The sequence below is a fragment of the Pongo abelii genome, chromosome 19 (genome assembly GCF_028885655.2).
Source record: "Pongo abelii isolate AG06213 chromosome 19, NHGRI_mPonAbe1-v2.0_pri, whole genome shotgun sequence".
Lineage (NCBI taxonomy): Eukaryota > Metazoa > Chordata > Mammalia > Primates > Hominidae > Pongo > Pongo abelii.
This window is the reverse complement of record NC_072004.2, coordinates 44,885,145-44,909,233: the sequence shown is the minus strand read 5'-3', so window position 1 is coordinate 44,909,233 and position 24,089 is coordinate 44,885,145. Positions and strand designations below refer to the sequence as shown.

General features: G+C 43.7%; 1 protein-coding gene across 2 annotated transcripts in view; it reads right to left on the bottom strand.

The window, feature by feature from the left end:
• Nucleotides 1-24,089, bottom strand: part of UTP6 (UTP6 small subunit processome component) — a 39,269-nt gene that overhangs the window by 10,485 nt on the left and 4,695 nt on the right. For both annotated transcript variants that reach the window (XM_024235549.2, XM_024235550.2), the window contains exons 3-15: nt 21,542-21,583; nt 21,217-21,309; nt 19,336-19,383; nt 18,849-18,912; nt 15,872-15,990; nt 13,799-13,876; nt 12,545-12,626; nt 10,980-11,061; nt 7,129-7,310; nt 5,187-5,266; nt 4,735-4,812; nt 1,728-1,907; nt 155-235 (exon numbers count right to left, since the gene is read on the bottom strand). In XM_024235549.2, the coding sequence (XP_024091317.1) occupies nt 155-235; nt 1,728-1,907; nt 4,735-4,812; nt 5,187-5,266; nt 7,129-7,310; nt 10,980-11,061; nt 12,545-12,626; nt 13,799-13,876; nt 15,872-15,990; nt 18,849-18,912; nt 19,336-19,383; nt 21,217-21,309; nt 21,542-21,583 (1,209 nt within the window). The remainder of the gene's footprint in view (nt 1-154; nt 236-1,727; nt 1,908-4,734; nt 4,813-5,186; nt 5,267-7,128; nt 7,311-10,979; nt 11,062-12,544; nt 12,627-13,798; nt 13,877-15,871; nt 15,991-18,848; nt 18,913-19,335; nt 19,384-21,216; nt 21,310-21,541; nt 21,584-24,089) is intronic.

Below are 24,089 nucleotides of genomic sequence, written 5' to 3'. Positions count from 1 at the left end.
TGTGAGAAAACTTATAGATATCAAAACAGATTTTCCCAGAACCACCTGAGGCCACTCCGTAGTGCTTTAGGCGCACCTGCAACACTAGAGCTGACCAATCAGGGCACCTTCTGCCATTCCCCATACCACAAGACTTGGAACACGGAGCCTGTACCTTAAAGACTGCCTCAGTGTCTTCTTGGCTTTTGGCACCTTCACTCCACTCTGCCCAGGAAATCCACAATGGCAGACAAACCTACTCCCAGTTTAAAAAATGTTAGTTAGAGAACAGCATATAACAAAACATCGCATGTACCCTACAAATATGTAAAATATTATGTATCAATTTTTTTATGCTATAAAATGACAGTTTAGTCCTATGCTCTGAAAACTACTTAAAAAGGCAGGTTCCTCCTAAGATAATCAACATGTAAAATAGGGATTCATTCCCAAACAGTCCTCATTATGACAGAATTCTCATTGCCCAGCAGGAATGGCACTCCAGAACACAGCCAGCCTTCTGACCAAGTCACTCAGAGCAACACTCTTCTGTGAATTCTAGCTCCTTTCTATTGGGAAATATTTCATGTAGTTATCATCAATCATCTTTTAGTTAAGTAAGCAATTAGCAGCCCACACAGTTTGACCCACAGCTACCCAGGTCATGTCTCTGCTGTCTAAGACCCACAACACAAGAACTAATTAATCTAGGCTGAACTATCTGATCTTCATTCATGTCCCAGAGGTACATACAAATAAGCAGCAAAGGCCAGGCATGGTGGCGCACATTTGTAATCCCAGCACTTTAAAGACGGAGGCAGGCGGATCACTTGAGGCCAGGAGTTCAAGACCAGCCTGGCCAACATGGCAAAACCCTGTCTCTACTAAAAATACAAAAATTAGCTGGGCATGGTGGTAGGCACTTCTAATCCCAGCTACTTGGGAGGCTGAGACAGGAGAATCGCTTGAACCTGGGAGGTGGAGGTTGCAGTGAGCCAAGTTTGCACCACTGCACTCCAGCCTGGGCAACAGAACAAGACTTCATCTCAAAAAAAAGGAAAAAACACCACCAAATGAGCAGTAGTTTTTTTCCTACTTTATCTTCTGGAATACGTTTTACCTACTAATATAAAAAATGCACTGCAAAGTGAATCTGGCCATACGCCGTGGCTCACGCCTGTAATCTCAGCACTTTGGGAGGCCAAGGTGGGCAGATCACTTGAGGCTAGGAGTTCCAGACCAGCCTGGCCAACATGGAGAAATCCTGTCTCTACTAAAATAGAAAATATTAGTCGGGTGTGATGGCGTGCGCCTGTAGTCCCAGCTACTCGGGAGGCTGAGGCAGGAGAATTGCCTGAACCCGGGAGGCAGAGACTGCAGTGAGCTGAGATCACGCCACTGCACTCCAGCCTGGACAACAGAGCGAGACTCCATCTTAAAAAAAAAAAAAAAAAAAAAAAAAAAAGTTGGGCTTATATTCAGTAAGTGACATTAGTATTCTACTGGTATTTCTAACTTTATAAGATATCTAAATAGAATAGGAAGTTTTATATAATTTGGTTAACTTTCAAATAAAGGATATTAAATAGAAGCAAATTCTTCTACTCTTAACCTATGAACCATCACCACTTAACAGCAAATGCCACTCTAGAGTGGGCTCTCAATAGACAAGTACATTCCAAATGAGCCTTGGCTAGTCTTAAAAGGTTTCCCAAATATAATGAATACAAAAGATGCAGCTCACTGACCTGGGGTTTCAGGTGCACAAAGGCTTCTTCAAAAAGCATGGCTACGTCAGGGCTCTTTGACTCGATCAGCACCCGCAGCTTCAGCTGCCACATTGTCCCAGAGTCTCTAAACAATTCAGTTCCAGCTACTGCCACTTCCAGAGCTTCCCTCAGGAAGTTATGACACAGCAACGAAACAATCTAGACAAGATGAAGGATGACTGCAAAATTAATTACTGAAACCCAAACAATCTATGTAAATGTAAATCTATGCCTCATTTGAGGCAAGAATTTCACCAACCTTTCCACTACAATTTAAAATAAAAAACAGGCCGGGTGTGGTGGCTCACACCTGTAACCCCAGCACTTTGGGAGGCCAAGGCAGGCAGATCACGAGCTCAGGAGATCAAGACCATCCTGGCCAACATGGTGAAACCCCGTCTCTACTAAAAATACAAAAATTAGCTGGGTGTGGCGGTATGCATCTGTAATCCCAGCTACTCGGAAGGCTGAGGCAGAAGAATCGCTTGAACCCAGGAGGCAGAGATTGCAGTGAGCCGAGATCACACCACTGCACTCCAACCTCGGCGACAGAGCAAGACTCCATCTCAAAAAAAAAAAAAAAAAAAGAAATGTGCTATGTGATAATTTATAGGTATCAAAACAAATTTTCCATGGCTGTTAAACAGGCACAAAGTCAACAATTTAGAATTTCTCCTATTTTCACTGCTCCTACCCATGAGGGTTATCCAAAAACAGGGAAGACGTAAAAACCAGAGAACCTAAAGAATTTAGACTGTAAGTTAGGTTTTTTTGTTTTTGTTTTTCTTTTTTTTGGAGACAGAGTTTTGCTCTGTAACCCAGCCTGGAGTACAGTGGCGCAATGACCTCGGCTCACTGCAACCTCCGCCTCCCAGGTTCAAGCAATTCTCCTGCCTCAGCCTCCCGAGTAGCTGGGACAACAGGTGCCCATTGCCACACCTGGCTAATTTTTTGTATTTTAGTAGAAATGGGGTTTCACCATGTTGGCCAGGCTGGTCTTAAACTCCTGACCTCAGATGATCCACCCACCTCAGCCTCCCAAAGTGCTGGGATTACAGGCGTGAGCCACCACGCCCGGCGTATAAGTTTTTAATAAAACAGTTCACAGCCAGGCGCGGAGGCTCACGCCTGTAATCCCAGCACTTTGGGAGGCTGAGGCAGGCAGATCACCTAAGGTCGGGAGTTCAAGACCAGCCTGACCAACATGGAGAAACCCTGTCACTACTAAAAATACAAAATTAGCCAGGCGTGGTGGTGCATGCTTGTAATTCCAGCTACTCGGGAGGCTGAGTCAGGAGAATCGCTTGAACCCAGAAGGCGGAGGTTGAGGTGAGCCAAGATCATGCCATTGCACTCCAGCCTGGGCAACAAGAGCAAAACTCCATCTCAAAAAAATAATAAATAAAAACAAAACAAAACAGTTCACTATGCCAGAACACATGCTCACCAAATAGAGAATGAAAATTAACAAATAGGCTGGGCTCAGTGGCTCACGCCTGTAATCCCAGCACTTTGGGAGGCCAAGGCAGGCAGATCACCTGAGGTCAAGAGCTCGAGACCAGCTTAGCCAACATGGTGAAACCTTGTTTCTACTAAAAATACAAAAATTAGCTAGGTGTGTTGGTACACGCCTGTAATCCCAGCTACTTGGGAGGATGAGTTGGGAGAATCACTTAAACCTGGGAGGAGGAAGTTGCAGTGGGCCAAGATCATGCCACTACACTCCAGGCTGGGTGACAGAGCAAAACTCTGTCTCCAAAAAAATTTTAAAAATCAGTAAACACAAAATCAGTATTTGTGGAGTGTCAAGGAAACAGGTATATTCATTCAAACAGAGTTGGACACAACATAAACTAATGCAATTTTTCTGAAATTCAATTTGACAGTTTGTAGCAAGAGTCATGAAAGTGCTCAACGCTTCAATCTGGGACTTTTACATTAACAAATATGGGCCAAAAAATACATGAATGAAAGGAAATCTTACCTGTTCAAAATGCTTATATCTACATTATTTGAAAAAGAGGAAAAAAAAACCTAAAACCAATCCAATTGTACAAATTTGTGAAAAATTAAATGATAGTATATAATCAGTACATTCAGCAAGCATTTTTATTGTACACTATATATGCTAGATTCAATAGTGAGCAAATCAGGTGCATTCCCTACCACCCATAGAGCCTCCAGTCTAAGAGACGAAATGGTTTGATATGTTTCTTCTGACAGAAGATGAATCATCTAGGCTAGGCACAGTGGCTCACGCCTGAAAGACCAAGTTAGAAAGCCAGGCACGGCCAGGAGCAGTGGATCACGCCTGTAATCTCAGCACTTTGGGAGGCTGAGGCAGTCAGATCGCTTGAGGTCAGGAGCTCAAGACCAGCCTGGCCAACATAGTGAAACTCCGTCCCTACTAAAAATACAAAAATTTGGCCAGGCGTGATGGCTCATGCCTTAGTCCCAGCACTTTGGGAGGCCGAGGCAGGCGGATCACTTGAGGTCAGGAGTTAGAGACCAGCCCAGCCAAGATAGTGAAACCCCGTCTCTACCAAAAATACAAAAATTAGCTGGGCGTGGTGGCATGCACCTGTGATCCCAGCTACTTGGGAGGCTAAGGCACAAGAATCACTTGAACCCAAGAGGTAGAGGATGCAGTGAGCTGAGATTGCACCACTGCGCTCCAGCCTGGGCAACAGAGTGAGACTCCATCTCAAAAAAAAAAAAAAAGGAATGGGTGGACAAACAAAATAAACCCAAATCACGACTCTTGTTCTAAGTGTTTTTCACTATATAATATTCCTCCCTTTGCTAGTACAGATTTCATTTTTTGCATATGCCAAATATTGGCAAACACATATAAACACACTTCACATACCAAACTCCCAAGTGGCCTTCATCTTAAGACTATATATATTTAAAACATGACTCTGGCACAAAACAACTGGAATAAGGTATTTGTAACTGGCACAGAATATTTTCTCCATGTTCTTACCAGCTGCTTGTATTGGCATTCTGACAGAAGCTTCAGTTCATGTGCCTTCCTGAATACAGTCATGGTTCTTTCCAACCTCTGAAAACAGAAAAATCCCTCAGTTCATTACAAAGATCCCAGCAGGGGCCTCTGGCCTCTGACATGAACAAAAGCAGTTCTGCCCATTTCTTAAAATTCAAAGAAGCTGACTTGCTCCTGCATGGTGGTTTCACTTATGAATAGATGCAAAGGGCAGCTGCACCAAACAGAGCCCAGTTACACGAGAGCCCCTCCTAACCTGGCGGCAAACCAGACTCAGACCTTTAGAATGACACGTCGCCCACAAGGAGAGAGAGAGTGGCTGAGCATAAAAGTTCTCAGAAACTGTGCCAGACACCAAAAGAGCTGTGCTTCTGTTCTTTCAGAAGGCAGTCACTATCTAGTCAACCACTGTAACCATGTAACAACCTCACCTTCCCTCTAAGGAACCCACTATTTGACTTCTTAGTAAATCTTTCCAAGCAAAAGGTGATGTAACACTTCCACATGGCCTCTGGAAAAGTCAGAAAGATTGTATTGATCAGATCACTTAGTTCAACATTCATCACATCAAAGTTATTAAAAGAGAAGGAAAAAAACAGTCATCATACATCTTTTCTTCAAGGGGAAAACTCCTCTGAAGAAGAGTTTAAATCAGCCTGATTTTAAAAAGTGTTACGCTGACTACAGCCAATCAAACACCTCAAATATTGGGGGAAAACAACTGAGTAACAGCTTAAATATAAAAATTGAAAGCCTTATCCAGGTTATATACCCCCTCTGCCTTTATTCTATATTATTACAAAATAAAAATTAACTCACTTTCCAAAGATAATTAAGGGCGGGGCAGTGGTTCACATCTGTAATCCCATCACTTTGGAAGGCTGAGGCAGGCGGATCACCTGAAGTCAGGAGTTCAAGACCAGCCTGGCCAACGTGGTGAACCCTCATCTCTACTAAAAATACAAAAATCCGTGGGGCATGGTGGCATGCACCTGTATTCCCAGCTACTCGGGAGGCTGAGGCAGGAGAATTGCTTAAACCTGGGAGGAAGAGGTTGTAGTAACCCGAGATCGTGTCACTGTACTCCAGCCTGGGCAACAGAGTGAGACTCTGTCTCAAAAAGAAAAAAAAAAAAGATAATTAAGGACGTCAGTAATCCTAGCAAATTGGAAGGCCGAGGCATGCAGATCACTTGATTCCAGCAGTTCAAGACCAGCCTGGGCAACATGGCGAAACTTCATCTCTACAAAAAATACATTAAAATTGGCCTGGCATGGTGGCATGCGCCTGTAGACCCAACTACTCAGGGGGTTGAGGCGGGAGGATTGCTTCAACCCAGGAGGCAGAGGTTGGAGTGAGCTGAAATTCCGCCACTGCACACAATTGTGTGCAAAATTGTGTCACCTGCTGGGTGACACAGCAGGATCCTGTCTCAAAAAAACACAAAGATAATTAAGAAATAATAATTAAAGAATCTTAGGAATTATTTCCTAAGTTTCCCCCAAAATAAATGAACATAAATACCACTACTATGGAGGAAGGTCATAAAAGCTCCATCACCATCAGAGAAAGACCAAGTTAGAAAGCCAAGACCAAGTTAGAAAGCCAGGCACCGCCAAATGCGGTGGCTCATGCGTGTAATCTCAGCACTTTAGGAGGCCAAAGTGGGCAAACCACCTGAGGTCAGGAGTTCAAGACCAGCCTGGCCAACATGGTGAAACTCTGTCTGTACTAAAAATACAAAAATTAGCCAGGCATCGTGGCACACGCCTGTAATCCCAGCTACTCAGGAGGATGAGGCAGGAGAATCACTTGAACCCGGGAGGTGGAGGTTGCAGTGAGCCGAGATCACGCCATTGCACTCCAGCCTGGGCAACAGAGTGAGACTCTGTCTCAAAAAAAAACAAAAACAAAAAAAAACAAAAAAAACCCAGGCACGGTGGCTCACACCTGTAATCCTGTAACCCTAGCACTTTGGGAGACCAAGGCAAGTGGATCGCCTGAGCTCAGGAGTTCAAGACCAGTCTGGGCAACACAGTGAAACCCCGTCTCTACTAAAATACAAAAAAATTAGCTGAGCATGGTGGCGGGCACCTGTAGTCCCAGCTATTTGGGAGGCTGAGGCAGGAGAATTCCTTCAACCCGGGACGTGGAGGTTGCAGTGAGCCGAAATCGAGCCACTGAACTCCAGCCTGGGTGACAGAACAAGACTCTGCCTCCCAAAAAAAAAAAAAAAAAAGCAAGCCAGGCACATCGTAAACTATGTTACAGAGACATCCCCAATATTGATTTTGGCAATGGGAATGGGAGCTTAAGTTTCACACTCAGGGATACTATTCCTTCTATATCACACCATGGTTTGGTGAAGTTCACCTGTTGGCAGAGTCTTCACTGCCTCTTCATATACAGCATAGCACCTCTCCTCCTTCCGGCCGACCTCCACTGCTTTGGCTTGTTTTGTTGTAGGCTGCTCTTCTGTCTGTGACTCAATCTCTAATTCTCGCCTTGCCACATAATCCCAAGTGAGAGGATCATCTGTGTGTAGAGCCTGAAGGCTGAAAAATACAATTTACTGGTATCTATCCCACAACAAGAAACTAACTCAGAATATCAGAGAAACAGTTACCTGTGCTTAAAAAATCTACACAGGACATCCCTGTAACAACTGCAGTACCATAAAAACTATTTCCCAGGCCGGGCCCGGTGGCTCACACCACTGGGAGACCAGCACTTTGGGAGTCTGAGGTGGGTGGATCACCTGAGGTCGGGAGTTCGAGACCAGCCTGACCAATATGGTGAAACCCCATCTCTACTAAAAATACAAAAATAAGCCAGGCATGATGGCATCTGACTGTAGTCCCAGCTACTAGAGAGGCTGAGACAGGAGAATTGCTTGAACCCAGGAGGCAGAAGTAGCAGTGAGTCGAGATCGCATCACTCCAGCATGGGCAACGGAGCGAAACTCTGTCTCAAAAAAAAAAAAAAAAAAAAAAAAAAAAAACTATTTCCCAACAGGCTCTCCAGAATATCTTCACTAATTGTAGAAATTTTGTCAATGGATCAGAGTTGTCCCACTTTTTCACTTTTTTTTTTTTGAGCCAGAATCTCACTGTCACCAAGGCTGGAGTGCAGTGGCGCGATCTCAGCTCACTGCAACCCCCATCTCCCGGATTCAAGCAATTCTCCTGCCTCAGCCTTCCAAGTAGCTGGAATTACAGACGCATACCACCACACCCGGCTAATTTTTGCATTTCTTTGGGAGAGATGAGTTTTCACCATGTTGGCCAGACTGGTCTCAAACTCTTGCCCTCAAGTGATCCTCATGCCTCGCGCTCCCAAAGTGCTGGGTGGGATTATAGGTGTGAGCCACTGCACCTGGCCAGAGCTGTCCCACATTTATTGAGTTTCAGAATATTTCAGGTATCATTCACAAATGTTAACTTTCAAGTTAGCTCTCAAAGTCAAATCAGCAGTTATCTGTGACAACACAAGACTCCAAGAGACCTGAAGAACTTTTTTTTGTTTTTGAGATAGGGTCTGTCATCCAGGCTGGAGTGTAGTGGTGCCATCATGGCTCACTGCAGCCTCCACCTCCCGGGCTCAGGTGATCCTCCCACCTCAGCCTCCCATGTAGCTGGTACTACAAGTGCATGCCACCATACCTAGCTAATTTTGGTAGTTTTATTGTACAGAGTTTTGCCATGTTGCCCAGGATGGTCTCCAACTCCTGGGTGCTCAAGCAATAGTCCGTCCCAAAGTGTTGGGATTACAGCCCCTGTGCCCAGCCTAAAGAACTTTATTATAGCTGAGCTCTTCATTTTCGTTTTTGTGTGTGTGTGTTTTAAGACAGTTTTTCTCTTGTTGCCCAAGCTGAAGTGCAGTGGCACGATCTCAGCTCACTATAACCTCTGCCTCCTGGGTTCAAGCGATTCTCCTGCCTCAGCCTCCCGAGTACCTGGGATTACAGGCATGTGACACCAAACCCAACTAATTTTTGTATTTTTAGTAGAGGCGGAGTTTCACCATGTTGGCCAGACTGGTCTCAAACTCCTGACCTCAGGTGATCCGCCCACCTCGGCCTTCCCAAGTGCTGGGATTACAGGCATGAGCCACTGCATCTGTTTTTTGTTTTTGGAGACAGAGTCTTCTCTGTCACCAGGATGGAGTGCAGTGGCGCGATCTCAGCTCACTGCAACCTCCACCTTCCAGGTTCGAGCAATTCTCCTGCCTCAGCCTCCTGAGTAGCTGGGATTACAGGTGCAGGCCACCACACCAAGCTGACTTTTGTATTTTTAGTAGAGACGGGGTTTCACCATGTTGGCCAGGATGATCTCAATCTCTTGACCTCAGGTGATCCGCCCACCTCGGCCTCCCAAAGTGCTGAGATTACAGGCATAAGCCACCACGCCCAGCCCAGGGTTCTTCATTTTCTAAATAATAGAGAAAAAGCACAACCTACTCCTCTCTCAAAACCCTGAAGATATCCAAACAACAGACTGATTCAAGTTCCATTTCCCCTCCTGTCAAAGGAAGAGGGGCTACCAAAGAATGGAAGTACCCACAAGTTAGGCTAAAAATAATTTTTTTTTCTTTTTTTGAGACAGGGTCTCACTCTGTCACCCAGTCTGGGGTGCGGTGACGCAATAACAGCTCACAGCAGCCTCAACCTCACAGGCTCAAGGGATCCTCCCACCTCAGCCCCGCAGGTAGCTGGGACTACAGGCACATGACACCATACCCAACTAATTTTATTGTTATTTTTTGTAAAAACAGGTCTCACCATGTTGCCGAAGCTTATAAATAATTGTTAAACCATATAATCAGACATTAAAGAATAAAATTACCAGCCAGGTGTAATGGCTCACACCTGTAATCCTTGCACCTTGGGAGGCTAAGGCAGGAGGATCACTTGAGCTCAGGAATTCAAGATCAACCTGGGCAACATAGTGAGACCTCATCTCTATAATTAAAAACATAAATAAATAAAAATATAATAAAGAAATAAAAAGAATAAAATTACCAGCACTCAACTATAAACATATGAGTATAACTCTCATTTTATAGATAAATGCCAGGAAAACAGAATTTAGAATTTTATATAAGCTTTAGATTTTTTTTTTTTTTTTTTTTTGAGATGGAGTTTCACTCTTGTTTCCCAGGCTGGAGTGCAATGGTGCAATCTTGGCTCACTGCAACCTCCGCCTCCCGGCTTCAAGTGATTCTCCTGCCTCAGCCTCCCAAGTAGCTGGGATTACAGGTATGCGCCACCACGCCCGGCTAATTTTGTATTTTTAGTAGAAACATGGTTTCTCCATGTTGGTCAGGCTGGTCTCAAACTCCCGACCTCAGGTGATCTGCACGTCTCGGCCTCCCAAAGTGCTGGGATTACAGGCTTGAGCCACCGCGCCTGGCTAGATTTTTTTTTTTACTGAGTAAACTATTTCCCCCAGAAAGTGAATCAAAGAACTCAATCAGGAAGATACTTTTTTTCTGAGACATGGTCTCACTCTGTGACCCAGACAGGAGTGGAGTGGCAGGATCACAGTTCACTCCAGCCTCAACCTCCCAGACTCAAGTGATCTTCCCACCTCAGCCTCCAGAGTAGGTAGACCACAGGCATGCACCACCACACCTAGCTTATTTTTTGTAGAGACGGTTTCACCGTGTTGCCTAGGGTGGTCTCAAACCCCTGAGCTCAAGGGATCCACCTGCCTTGGCCTCCCAAGGTACTGGGATCCCAAAGTGTAAGCTACTGCACTGGGCCAGGAAATTTTTTTTTTAATATAATATGATATTAACTTTTTTTTTTTTTTTTTTTGAGATGGAGTTTTGCTTGTCGCCCAGGCTGGAGTGCAATTGTGGGATCTTGGCTCACTGCAACCTCTGCCTCCCAGGTTCAAGCGAGTCTCCTGGCTCAGCCTCCCAAGCAGCTGGGATTACAGGCATGCACTACCACGCCCAGCTAATTTTGTATTTTTAGTAGAGACGGGGTTTCACCATGTTGGTCAGGCTGGTCTCGAACTCCTGACCTCTGGTGATCCACCCACCTCAGCCTCCCAAAGTGCTGGGATTACAGGTGTGAGCCACTGCACCTGGCCAATATTAGCTTTTATTCCAGGGATTTAGTGTGGTATCTTCTTTCTCTTCTACTAAATATCCAACCTCAAACCCTTAATCTCAAGATCAGAAATAGATATATTCACCTTTCTACTAACTTTACTTACTCATCATAAATCTCTTTTTGTAGATCTTTGGCAAAGTCAAATAGCTGTGCAATTGAAAGCAGTGACACGTGAAATTCTGCACCTAAATTTAAAAAGCAGAGGAGGGGAAGTTTATTGCCAATAAGAATCACTTTACTTTAAAAGTAGCATTCTCTTCATGTACTGGAGTTAATCTGTTAATCTTTTGTTTTTTGAAATGAGAAATAGAACAAAATAGAAGAAAAGTCATCCCATAGTCCCCTCACCCCAGTGTCCCCCTACTCAAGCAAAGCTATTGTTAATATCTTTGGAGTATTCATAAAAAAAGAACTAATTTTCAACTCCCCACATGATTTAATTACCCCATGAGAACTTACTGAGGATGGGTGCAATGGCTCACACCAGTTATGCCATCACTTTGGGAGGCCAAGGCAGGAGGATCACTTGAGCTCAGGAGTTCAAGACTAGCCCGGACAACATGGTGAAACCTCATCTCTACTACAAGTACAAAAACTAGCCAGGCGTAGAGGTCCATGCCCAGCTACTCAGGAGGCTGAAATGGGAGAATCACCTGAGCCCATGAAGTCGAGGCTACAGTGAGCTATGATTGTACCACTGCACTCCTGCGTGGGTGACAGAATAAGACCCCGTCTCAAAAAAAAAAAATGGAAGGATAAATGACTACACACTGGGTACAGTGTACACTGCTCATTGATGGGTGCACCAAAATCTCAGAAATCACCACTAAACCTGTTCCCCAAAAACCTATTGACATTTTTATTTTTTTGAGATGAAGTCTCGCTCTGTTGCCCAGGCGCTATCTCAGCTCACTGCAACCTCCACCTCCCGGGTTCAAGCAATTCTCCTGCCTCAGCCTCCCAAGTAGCTGGGATTACAGGCGCCCACCACCACACCCAGCTAATTTTTGTATTTTTAGTAGAAATGGGGTTTCACCATGTTGACCACGAACTCCTGACCTCAGGTGATCCACCTGCCTCGGCCTCCCAAAGTGCTGGGATTACAGGCATGAGCCACCATACCCAGACCAAACCTATTGAAATTTAAGGAAAAAAAAATGGGAGTAGAATATAAATTTTAAAAAGAGACTTATGCCGGGCGTGGTGGCTCACGCCTGTAATCCCAACACTTTGGGAGGCCGAGGCGGGCAGGTCACAAGGTCAGGAGTACGAGACCAGCCTAGCCAACATAGTGAAACTATGTCTCTACTAAAAATACAAAAATTAGCTGGGCAGGGTGGCACACACCTATAGTCCCAGCTACTTGGGAGGCTGAGGCAGGAGAATCACTTGAACCCAGGAAGCAGAGGTTGTGGTGAGCCGAGATCACGCCAATGCACTCCAGCCTGGGCAACAGATCAAGACTCCATCTCAAAAAATAAATAAATAAGTTACTGAAATGTTCAATTATAGCCTAGGAAAAATAAGTATTTTCTGAAAGAAACAGGACACTATTCCTACAGAGTTTTATATACATTCTAATGGAAAATTTCAAAACTAGCTAAAGATTTTCATTAGGAAAAGAATGTTTCACTTTCCTACCAAAAATAATGTTCAAAAGATACCTACCTTTAATTATGCTTACAGAATTTTTGTAGATGATCCGTGCCAACTCGCCCTTAAGGATTTCTTCAGAATAATCAGGATTCTCCTAAAGAGTGTTATCAAACGTTAACTTAACAGGTAGTACAAGGAGGAAAAGCACTAGGACGAAAATTAACAATCCTAGACTACCTGTGCCATATGACCACTGGTAAATCATGTCTCTCTCTCCGGGCCAGTTCCCTCACTTGTAAAGTGTGCAGCTTGAACAAGATCACTGACCTTCCAACTGTGTTCTCTCAGGCTCCATGAGTGGTGGCAAGATCACATGGCTTAAGGCCTCACTCTCCATTTGGACCAAAACAGGTCAGATTTTACGTCTTGTTTGCGCTTCTGTGTAACATTTTATTTGAATAAAAAAGTCCTGGCCTGGCATGGTGACTCATGCCTATAATCCCAGCACTTTGGGAAGCCGAGGCGGGTGGATCACTTGAGATCAGGAGTTCATGACCAGCCTGGCCAACATGGCAAAACCCCATCTCTACTAGAAATACAAAAATTAGCCGGGAGTGGTGGCGGGCACCTGTAATCCCAGCTACTCGGGAGGCTGTGGCAGGAGAATCACTTGATCCCGGGAGGCGGAGGTTGCAGTGAGCCAAGATCGTGCCAGTGCACTCCAGCCTGGGTGACAAGGAGCAACACTCCATCTGAGAAAAAAGTTCTAAGCTGGAAACCACAATAACAGACAATAGCAAAGTTTCTTCTCAGCTCTAACATTCTAAATCTTTTAATTATTCTGTCACACAAAAAATTATATAAAAAGGGAAAGAAAGAAGGCCAGGAAACCACACATTTCACAACATTTCTCAAGCTCCTTGAATCCATTAATATATCACTTTATGAGATCATACAGCGTTAAAGAATAGCATTTGGCTATTCTGTAAGTAACAATTTTGAGAACCACATTAATTAGTCCAAATATCTATTTTTATAGCATAAAGCTTCATTTTCCTAACTAAGTCCATTTATAAGTAACACTAACTCATGTGGAAGTTTCAAAATGTAACAACATTAAACATTAAAGCTTGAACCCGGAGGCAGAGGTTGCAGTGAGCCAAGATGATGCCACTGCACTCCAGCCTGTGTGACAGAACAAGACTCCGTCTCGAAAAAAAAAGAAAAAAAAAGAAAAATATATTCCAAATATTTTCTCTTACTCCTAAGCAGGCACAAAATGTTATACATTGTTAGCAAGTGAGAATAAAATAATTAGAACCTTACCACATCCATACTGGCTTTTTCAAATTCTTCCTTCTCCTTCCTCAGTTTTTCAGCATGCATCAGCTCCATCCTAAAGTACTATTGAAGAGAAATAAACTGAAAATCTTTGGAGATGCTTTTTTAAATTTTTTTGAGACAGGGTCTTGCTCTGTCACCCAAGCTGGAGTGCACTGGTGATCACAGCTCATTTCGGCCATGAATTCCTGCATTCAAGTGATCCCCCTTGCCTCAGCTTCCTGAGTAGCTAGGATTAGAAGTGCATTCCATCACACTCAGATAATTTTTTTATTTTTATTTTTTGTAGAGACAGGGTCTTGCTATGTTGCTGCCTGGCCTCAAACAACTGACCTCAAGTGATCCTCCTGCCTCAGCCTCCCAAAGTGCTGGGATTAAAGGCATGAGCCACGACACCCAGCCTTAACTTTCATTTAAGAATTAAATAGCAGGCTGGGCGCGGTGGCTCATGCCTGTAATCCCAACACTTTGGGAGGCCGGGCGGGTGGATCACTTGAGGTCAGGAGTTCGAGACCAGCCTGCCCAATGTGGTGAAACCCCATCTCTACTAAAAATACAAAAATTAGCAGGGCATGGTGGTACACACCTATAATCCCAGCTACTTTGGGGGCTGAGGCAGGAGAATCATTTGAACCCCGGGGGCGGAGGTTGCAGTGAGCCAAGAACACACCATTGCACTCCTGCCTGAGTGACAGAGTGAGAATCCATCTCAGAAAAAAAAAAAAGAATTAAATAGCAGTTTCTCTTTTATCCTAACAAATGACTCAGAAAACAGTGCAGCTTCCAATACATCCTTTCTATTATTTGGGATTTTCATCTAAAGCTTGGCCCTCAAATGTTCTAGGGCACCATCCATAAGTGAGTAAGTCCCCGAAAAGAGAAAGGAAGTACTACCAGGTATCTATCTCAAGAAAAGGAGACAGAAAGAACACGGAGAAAAGAGGTAGACAAGGCAAAGAAGCCAGAAGAGGGCTTCTTTGGAGAACCAAGAGAACAAAGGGAACAAGAAAAAAAAATAAAAACAAAAGTATAAAGAGGCTAAATCTGGCTCCCAACTAAAAAAATGTTAAAGAGTCTAGTTCCCTATTCCTTCCAACCACAGGAAGGAGGCGGGAGTTCCAACCTCTCAACTAACTTAGAAGCTGCAGTGTCAACACCTACCACTGGACAAAAAATAAAAAGATGTTTTTCCCTGGCCGGGCATGGTGGTTCACACCTGTAATCCCACCACTTTCGGAGGCTGAGGCAGGCAGATCACCTGAGTTCGGGAGTTCGAGACCAGCCTGCCCAACAGGGCGAAACCCCATCTCTACTAAAAATACAAAAATTAGCCGGACGTGGGATCCCAGCTACTCAGGAGGCTGAGGCAGGAGAATTGCTTGAACCCAGGAGGTAGAGGTTGCAAGACTGGGCCACTACACTCCAGCCTGGGCAACGGAACGAGACTCCGTCTCAAAAAAAAAAAGATGTTTTTCCTTACCCATACCTCCACACTTATTCCTAGCCTCCATAAATTGAAGCCTTTTTTATTTAATAAAGAATACATGGGCCGGGCGCAGTGGCTCACGCCTGTAATCCCAGCACTTTGGGAGGTTGAGGCAGGCGGATGACCAGGTTAGGAAATCGAGACCATCCTGGCTAACACGGTAAAACCCCATCCCTACTAAAAAATACAAAAATTTAGCCGGGCATGGTGGTAGGCACCTGTAGTCCCAGCTACTCGGGAGGCTGAGGCAGGAGAATGGTGTGAACCCAGGAGGCAGAGCTTGCAGTGAGCCGAGACCGTGCCACTGCACTCCAGCCTGGGCAACAGAGCAAGACTCTGTCTCAAAAAAAAAAAAAAAAAAAAAAAAGTGAGACCAGCCTGGCCAACATGGCAAAACCCCGTCTCTACTAAAAATACAAAAAAAATAGCCAGGTATGGTGGCGGGCACCTGTAATCCCAGCTACTCGGGAGGCTGAGGCGTAAGAATTGCTTGAATCAAGGAAAAAAAAAACATGTCTCCAGAGGACCAAACTGAGACATCACCGTCTCATCCTATGTGCATACACACTTACTTCTTTATAAAGTTTTGGGCACTCTGGATGAAAGCGCAGTGCCCGAAGAAATAGTTGCCTTGCGCTTTCTGAAGACAATCGATCTTCCATTTCCCATTTGGCTGCCATAATCCACAAAGCTGTAAGTGAAAAACCATCAGATTGCATTTCAATAAATTAATCAAGTCAGACAAGAAAAGAACCAAATGATCCAATTTTAATACTCACACAATTTTTTTTTTTTTTTTTTGAGACAGAGTCTCACTCTGTCGCCCAGGCTGGAGTGCAGTGACACAATCTCAGCTCACTGCAAGCTCCGCCTCCCAGGTTCATGCCATTCTCCTGCCTCAGTCTCCCGAGTAGCTGGTACTACAGGCACCCGCCACCATGCCCGGCTAATTTTTTTTTGTATTTTTAGTAGAGACGGGGTTTCACCATGTTAGCCAGGATGGTCTCGATCTCCTGACCTCGTGATCCGCCCACCTCGGCCTCCCAAAGTGCTAGGATTACAGGCATGAGCCACTGCACCCGGCCCACTCAAACAATTTTTTAAAAAAACCTTTAACAAAAGGGGAAGCAGTTCGGACAGGCAGTTTCTAACTGCAAAGCTTGGTTACATTATCTAAAATTAGAAACAGTATTCTGAAGCAAATGAGTAAATGATAACAAATGTTCAATTTAGAGGATGAGTACCTAAGTGTCTGTTACTGTTTTCATCAGATCTAAGGATATTACTGTAAGTCACATACAATTTTTTTCTTTTTTGAGACAGGGTCTTGCTCTGTTGCTCAGACTGCAGTGGCACAAACACAGCTCACTGCAGTCTTCACCTACCAGCATCCCACCTTAGCCCCTCAAGTAGCTGGGACCACACGCATACGCCATCACGCCCACCTAAATTTTGTAGCTTTGTAGAGATGGGTTTTCACCATGTTGCTCAGGCTGGTCTCAAACTCCTGATCTCAAATGATCTGCCTGCCTCGGCTTCCCAAAGTGCTGGGATTATAGGCATAAGCCACCGTGCCTGGCCCACATACAAATTTTAAAGGTAGTAAAATGCCAGAAAAAGGCCAGGCATAGTGGCTCACACCTGTAATTCCAGCACTTTGGGAGGCCAAGGCAGGCAGATCACTTGATGTCAGGAGTTTGAGACCAGCCTGGCCAACATGGTGAATCTTCGTTTCTACTAAAAAATACAAAAAATTAGCCAGGCGTGGTGGCACCCTCCTATAGTCCCAGCTATTACGGAGGCTCAGGCAGAAGAATCACGTTAACCTGGGAGGCAGAGGTGGCAGTGAGCTGAGATCGCACCACTACACCCCAGCCTGGGCGACAGAGCAAGACTCCATGTCAAAAAAAAAAAAAGGCCAGAAAAAACTGCTTATCTTACAACAAATAAAATTATTTTTTGCTCTTTTCTCAATATTTAGAGAAATTATAGGGCCAGGCACAGTGGCTTACTCCTGTAATCCCAGCACTTTGGGAGGCTGAGGTGCGCAGATCATTTGAGGCCGGGAGTTCGAGACCAGTCTGGCCAACATGGCGAAACCCCATCTCTACTAAAAATACAAAAATTAGCCAGTCGTGGTGGTGCACATCTGTAATCCCAGCTACTTAGAAGGCTGAGGCATGAGAATCCCTTGAACCCAGGAGACAGAGGTTGCAGTGAGCTGATATCGCACCACTGCACTCCAGCCTGGGCAACAGAGGCAAGACTCTGTCTCAAAAAAATAAAAAATAAAATAAATTATAATTCATAATTTTCTCTAAAACCCTTTGTCCTTCTACATGGGAAATTAACCCTGAGTTAACATTCTAGCTATTCCCTAGACACTTAATAAAGGTCACCTATCTTATCAAGATTGCTTTTGTTAAAAATGACACCTGGTTGGTAACCACACCTGGAATAGAAGGGTCAGCAATAGTGGCAAGCAATTGCTTTGGGCTTCCTTGAACATGTGACTCCTAAAATTGAGCATGGCCTTTCTAGGATCTGTAGAAGCCACGCCCATCCATGGGGCTTCTAAACCAGAGTGGATCTCCTACCTACTGATATGATCTCATCTCCTCATACCTGAACAGTCACCTTAGGAACCAGAGGCTACCTCCATTCTGCTAAGAGCATTCTGCAGAAGGAACATACCTAAGGCTATCCTGCTATATTTCTGAGTAAACTGGTGCCAAATGTAGTCTATTTGAGTCTTGTGTGGTATAAGATATCTGATTAAGCCTAATACCCTGAGAATAGGTACTGAGGCCCCTTCACTATCAACTAGACCATTTATACATTATTCACAAGAGAAATATTTCTCTTACAAAACATGAGTCTACTCTGTACCAGCACTCTTCTAAAATTTATATTGATATTTTCCCCTTTAAGCTTCTAAAATTCCTCAGATTTGACTGCCTCCAAATAAAATGTCCCACAAAGGATTCAAAAGTTTATTTTGCCATCATCTAAAAAGAAATACAGTCTGGCCAGGAGCGGTGGCTCACGCCTGTAATCCCAGCACTTTGGAAGGCCAAGGCGGGTGGATCACGAGGTCAGGGGTTCAAGACCAGCCTGACCAACATGGTGAAACCCCGTCTCTACTAAAAATACAAAAATTAGCTGGGCATGGTGGCGGGCACCTGTAATCCCAGCTACTCAGGAGGCTAAGGCAGGAGAATTGCTTGAACCTGGGAGGCAGAGGTTGCAGTGAGCCGAGATCACGCCACTGCCCTCCAGCCTGGGAGACAGAGCGAGACTCCGTCTCAAAAAAAAAAAAAAAGAAATACAGTCCTTCTTGCCTGCAGATACAACACCTAGGACAGTAACTAGTATATAGCAGGCAGGGGTGAACTACGAGGCAGCTATTCAGTAAGAAAAACTGCTGAGGCCAACTGCCTAAGCTCAAGTCCTCAAAATAATTTCTCTTAGATTCATCAAGCGAAATAAAATCCAAAATGGCTTGAGTCTAAATAAAATGTAGAAAAATTGACAAAGATTTCACCATACCTGGCTTGTTGGAATGAATCGCCAACATGGCAGAGAATACCTTGCTAAGTTGAGTTTTAGTAGCCTGTAAAAAAGGAAAATATTTCTACTTCCTGCACAGATAAATCATTGATCTTACTCTCTAAGTAATATGTACCCTAACTTTACCAACTGTAAAATCCAATGGAGCCTGACATGCTATTGCTAGGGATATATAAACGAACACAGACCCTCATAATTTTCTACCTCAATTAAACCACTAAACACTTTAAATATCTTTTTAAAAAATCAACTGTATTGAACAAATACACGTAAAAATTATATTCTTTTCAATTGAATTGGAAACCATAGTCATTCAGATATCCAATGTTATATTGATGTTCCGCCTTCTTGGGTTCTTTTTTCATGTTAACCCTACACTTCAGGAAAAAACATCTGGCATGAAGCTTAAAGGGCAGATTAACAAAAAGACGGTCAGAGGAAGCAAGACATGCATGGCTTTACTCACCCACTTCTTACAAAAAACCACATAGGAGAGCCAAAGTTGAACATCGTCCTGCAAGAAAAGCAATGTAGTAAGCTGCCCAAATTTGACCTTTACATATAATACACCTTTGCATTAATTAATTTTGCTAAAAACAAACAAATTTCAGGTTGGATGCAGTGGCTCACACCTGTAATCCCAGCACTTTGTGAGGCCGAAGTGGGCGGATCACTTGAGGTCAGGAGATTGAAACCAGCCTGGCCAACATGGTGAAACCCCACCTAAACTAAAATTACAAAGATTATTGGGAGGCCAAGGCGGATTGATCACTTGAGGTCAGGAGTTCAAAACCAGCCTGGCCAATATGGTGAAACCCCGTCTCTACTAAAAATACAAAAAAATTAGCCGGACGTGTGGCAGACCCCTGTAATCCCAGCTACTCAGGAAGCTGAGACAGGAGAATCGCTTGAAGCCAGGAGGCCGAGATTGGGCCACTGCACTCCAGCCTGGGCAACAGAGGGAGGCTCCAACTCAAAAAAAAAAAAAAAAAAAAAAATTAGCCAGGTGTGGTGGTATGTGCCTGTAATCCCAGTTACTATAGAGGCTGAGGCAGAAGAATCACTTGAACCTAGGAGGCGAAAGTTGCAGTGAGCTGCCGAGATTGTGTGCCACTGCACTCTAGCCTGGGTGACAGAGCAAGACTCCACCTCAAAAAAAAAAAAAAAAAAACAGGCACAATGGCTCAGGCCTGTAATCCCAGCACTTTGGGAGGCTGAGGCAGGTGGATCACCTGAGGTCAGGAGTTCGAGACCAGCCTGGCCAAGATGGTGAAAACCTGTCTACTAAAAATACAAAAATTAGCCAGGCGTGGTGGTGCGTGCCTGAAGTCCCAGGTACTGGGGAGGCTGAGGCAGGAAAATTGCTTCAATCTGGGAGGCAGAGGTTGCAGTGAGCCAAGATCACACCACTGCACTCTAGCCTGGGCGACAGAACAAAACTCCATCCCCCACCAAAAAAAAAAAAAGAAGCAGATTTCAGAAAATCCAGTCACCTCTCATCCTATCTGGCTCTTCCTCACAAAGGCCTCAGATCTCTTAACTATGATAATTCAACCTTTCCCCCAACTCCCACTCACAATGCTCCAAAAAAACTTTGTTATCTATCCAGTTGGTTTAATGCAGTTCTTAAAGGATCTCAATCTGGGGTAGCAATATAAAATTTGTCATTCCCAAGAATCCAAAATACTTCTCATGTAATATATCCAATTCCAAACACTCCTGTAATCCCAGCACTTTGGGAGGCTGAGGTGGGCAGATCACTTGAGCCCAGGAGTTCGAGACCAGCCTAGCAACATGACGAAATCCTATGTCTACCAAAAATACAAAAATTAGCCACGCATGGTGGCATGTGCCTGTGATCCCAGCTACTGGGGAGGCTGAGGTGGGAGAATCATTTGAGCCTGGGAGGCAGAGGTTGCAGTGAACCGAGATCACCCTACTGTACTCTAGCCTGGGCAACACAGTGAGACCTTATCTCAAAAAAAAAGAAAAGAAAAAAACTCAAGTTTCTGAGGTATTGCCCCTACATAACCATTTATCTTCTAGCTCTAAGTCTTCAGTGTACTTACAAATATATACAAATATCTCCCAAATTTCCAATCCTTAGTAATGTATCAAATACACTGTTTTCAGCACTGTCCTCATAGAATAACTGTAAGGTAATAAGATCAATTTTCTTACTGGTTTGTTAAGTGGCTCAAAAAATGTTTTGATTAATGATACCATCATTAGAGTAAATATAAAGATACACAAGATAAAAATAGAAAACTGCATGTTAATCCCTAATACAATATGTATAATACTTATCTTCACATCTCATAAAGTTAAGGATGCCTTGATCACTCACGTTCCATTTTGCTGAGGCACGTTGGAAAACACCTTGTACCCGGTGTACAACAGAATTCTCAATCTCATCCTTCTTAAATGAATATCCAATGCGCTAAAGGGGGACATAAAAAAACAGAGCCTCAACTTAATCACATTTGTCCAAAACAGCATTCCTACTTGACCACTTAATGGTACTGATGAAGCAAACAAATAATTACAAATATCCACTGTAGGCATATCACCACAGTTTTATCAACACTGTCTCCCAAACACAAGTCCTAACTATACAGCCATACTGCTTAGTTCTGTATTTTTCTCCAACTTCTAGAAAATCTTCTACTTACTGTTCTTCTTCTCTGGATCAGCTCCAAAAGATTAATTTCATACTATGAAAGAAAAACATACAAAAAAATGAGAAGCTAGAAAATCTAAAACCTTTTAAATACTGGAAATTTAGTTAAAGTCATAAAAAAAAATCGAGAATATAAAATAAAAAATAATGTGCTATCACATAATTTACAATAAATGTCTAGAACTCACTTCAAATTCACTTAGCTATAAAACTTAAACAGAATTAACAAGCTTATAATTACATGCTTCACTTAAAAATTATTCCATGAAATATTTCAAGCATATAAAACATCCCATGCAGCTACAGTGCAGCTACATCAAAACCTACATTGCACTACATTTGCTTCAAATTTTTAGAAATAAAAATTCATATAAAAATGAAGCTACCTATGTACCTATCTATGATTCTACTCTTCTCCCTCTCCAGAGGCAGCAATTACCTTGACTTTGTTATCATTCCCAAACATGACTTTGGACTTTATTATAATGATGTCTTGAACACTTTTAAATTTTACATAAATGGTATCATGCTACATCCATCAATCCATAGGTTTTTTTTTTGTTGTTGTTGTTGTTGTTTTTGAGACGGGGTCTCCCTCTGTCGCCTAGGCTGGAGTGCAGTGGCATAATCTCGGCTCACTGCAACCTTTGCCTCCTGGCTTTAAGAGATTCTCCTGCCTCAGCCTCCCGAGTAGCTTGGATTACAGGTGCCTGCCACCATGCCCGGCTAATTTTTGTATTTTTAGTAGACATGGGGTTTCACCATGTTGGCTAGGCTGGTCTTGAACTCCCGACCTCAAGTGATCCACCCACCTTGGTCTCCCAAAGTGCTGGGATTATAGGCATGAGCCACCGTGCCCGGCCCATCAATCCATATTTTTACACATTATCCCTTTAGCTATATCCCTATTCACCGAGGGTGGTGGTGTGTGCCTGTAATCCCAGCTACTTGGGAGGCTGATCAGGAGGTAGAGGTTACAGTCAGCCGAGATCATGCCATTGCCCTCCAGCCTGGGTGACGGAGCGAGACTCCATCTCAAAAAAGAAAGAAAAAAAAAAAAGGTTTGCTCTTACGATGAATATAAAGAAGTCCTACACCTGGTTTTTTTTTATTGTTTGTTTTTTTGAGATGGAGTCTCGCTCTGTTGCCCAGGCTGAAGTGCAGTGGCACAACGTAGGCTCACTGCAACCTCCGCCTCCCGGATTCAAGCAGTTTTCCTGCCTCAGCCTCCCCAGTAGCTGCGATTACAGGTACGTGCTACTGTGCCTGGCTAATTTTTGTATTTTTAGTAGAGATGGGGTTCCACCATGCTGACCAGGCTGATCTCCAACCCCCGACCTCAAGTAATCCACCCACCTCGGCCTCCCAAAGTGCTAGGATTACAGGCATGAGCTACCGCGCTCGGCCCCTACACCTGGTTTTAATCTTTATTTAACTAATTACTGATAAGGCTGACGTCTTTTCATAAGTTTAACTACAAGTGATATTTCCCCTTTGTGACTTTCACGTTCACATGATTTGCCCATTTTTCTTTTTAGTTTTCATTTTCTTCTCGATTTACAGTTCTTTATATATGTGTATATGTAGTTCCAATTATGTGTTGCAAATATTTTCTCACATTTTGTGGCTTGTATTTTCACATTATTTGTAGTGTCTTTTTTGCACAGAATTTTTTTTTTTTTTTTTTTTGAGACAGGGTCTCTATCACCCAGACTGAAGTGCAATGGCGCCATCATGGCTCACTACAGCTTCCACCTCCCAGGTTCAACTGATCCTCCCACCTCAACCTCCAGAGTAGCTGGGACTACAGGTGTGCACCACCATGCCTAGCTAATTTTTGTATTTTTTGTAGAGATGGGGTTTGCCATGTGCCTAGGCTGGTCTTGAACTCCTGGGCTCAAGCGATCTGCCTGTCTCACACGTGAGCCGCCACGCCCCTCCAGAAATTTGTATTTTGAACACAATCAAATCAATCAGTCTTTTCTCTCATGATTTGTGCTTTCACAGTCTAATTTAGCTTTAAGAAATCTTTTGGCTGGGCACACTGGCTCAAGTCTGTAATTCCCAAAACTCTGGTAGGTCAAGGCAGGAGGATCACTTGAGTCCAGGAGTTCAAGACCAGCCTGGGCAACATAAGGAGACCCTAGCTCTACAAAAAATAAGAAAATTAGCCAGCCATCTGGCACAAGCCTGTAGTCCTACCTACTTGGGAGGCTGAGGCAGGAGGATCACCTGAGCCTAGAAGTTCGAGGCTGCAATGAGTGGTCGCACCATTGCACTCCAGCCTGGGCAAGAGTAAGTGTATTACTTGGAAAAAAAAAATTCTGTCTTTGACATAATATGGTCTTGGCTCATTCTGAGTGAGCAATCTACTCATAGGACCTCTTCCAAAAACAATAGCTTAGCCAAGGTTCATATATTGTTTGTTCAGCTGTCTTTTGTCTTTTTAAATTTAAGCTCAAAACTTCTAGTCTTTTTTTTTTTTTGAGATGGAGTTTCGCTCTTGTCTCCCAGGCTGGGAGTGCAATGGCACAATCTTG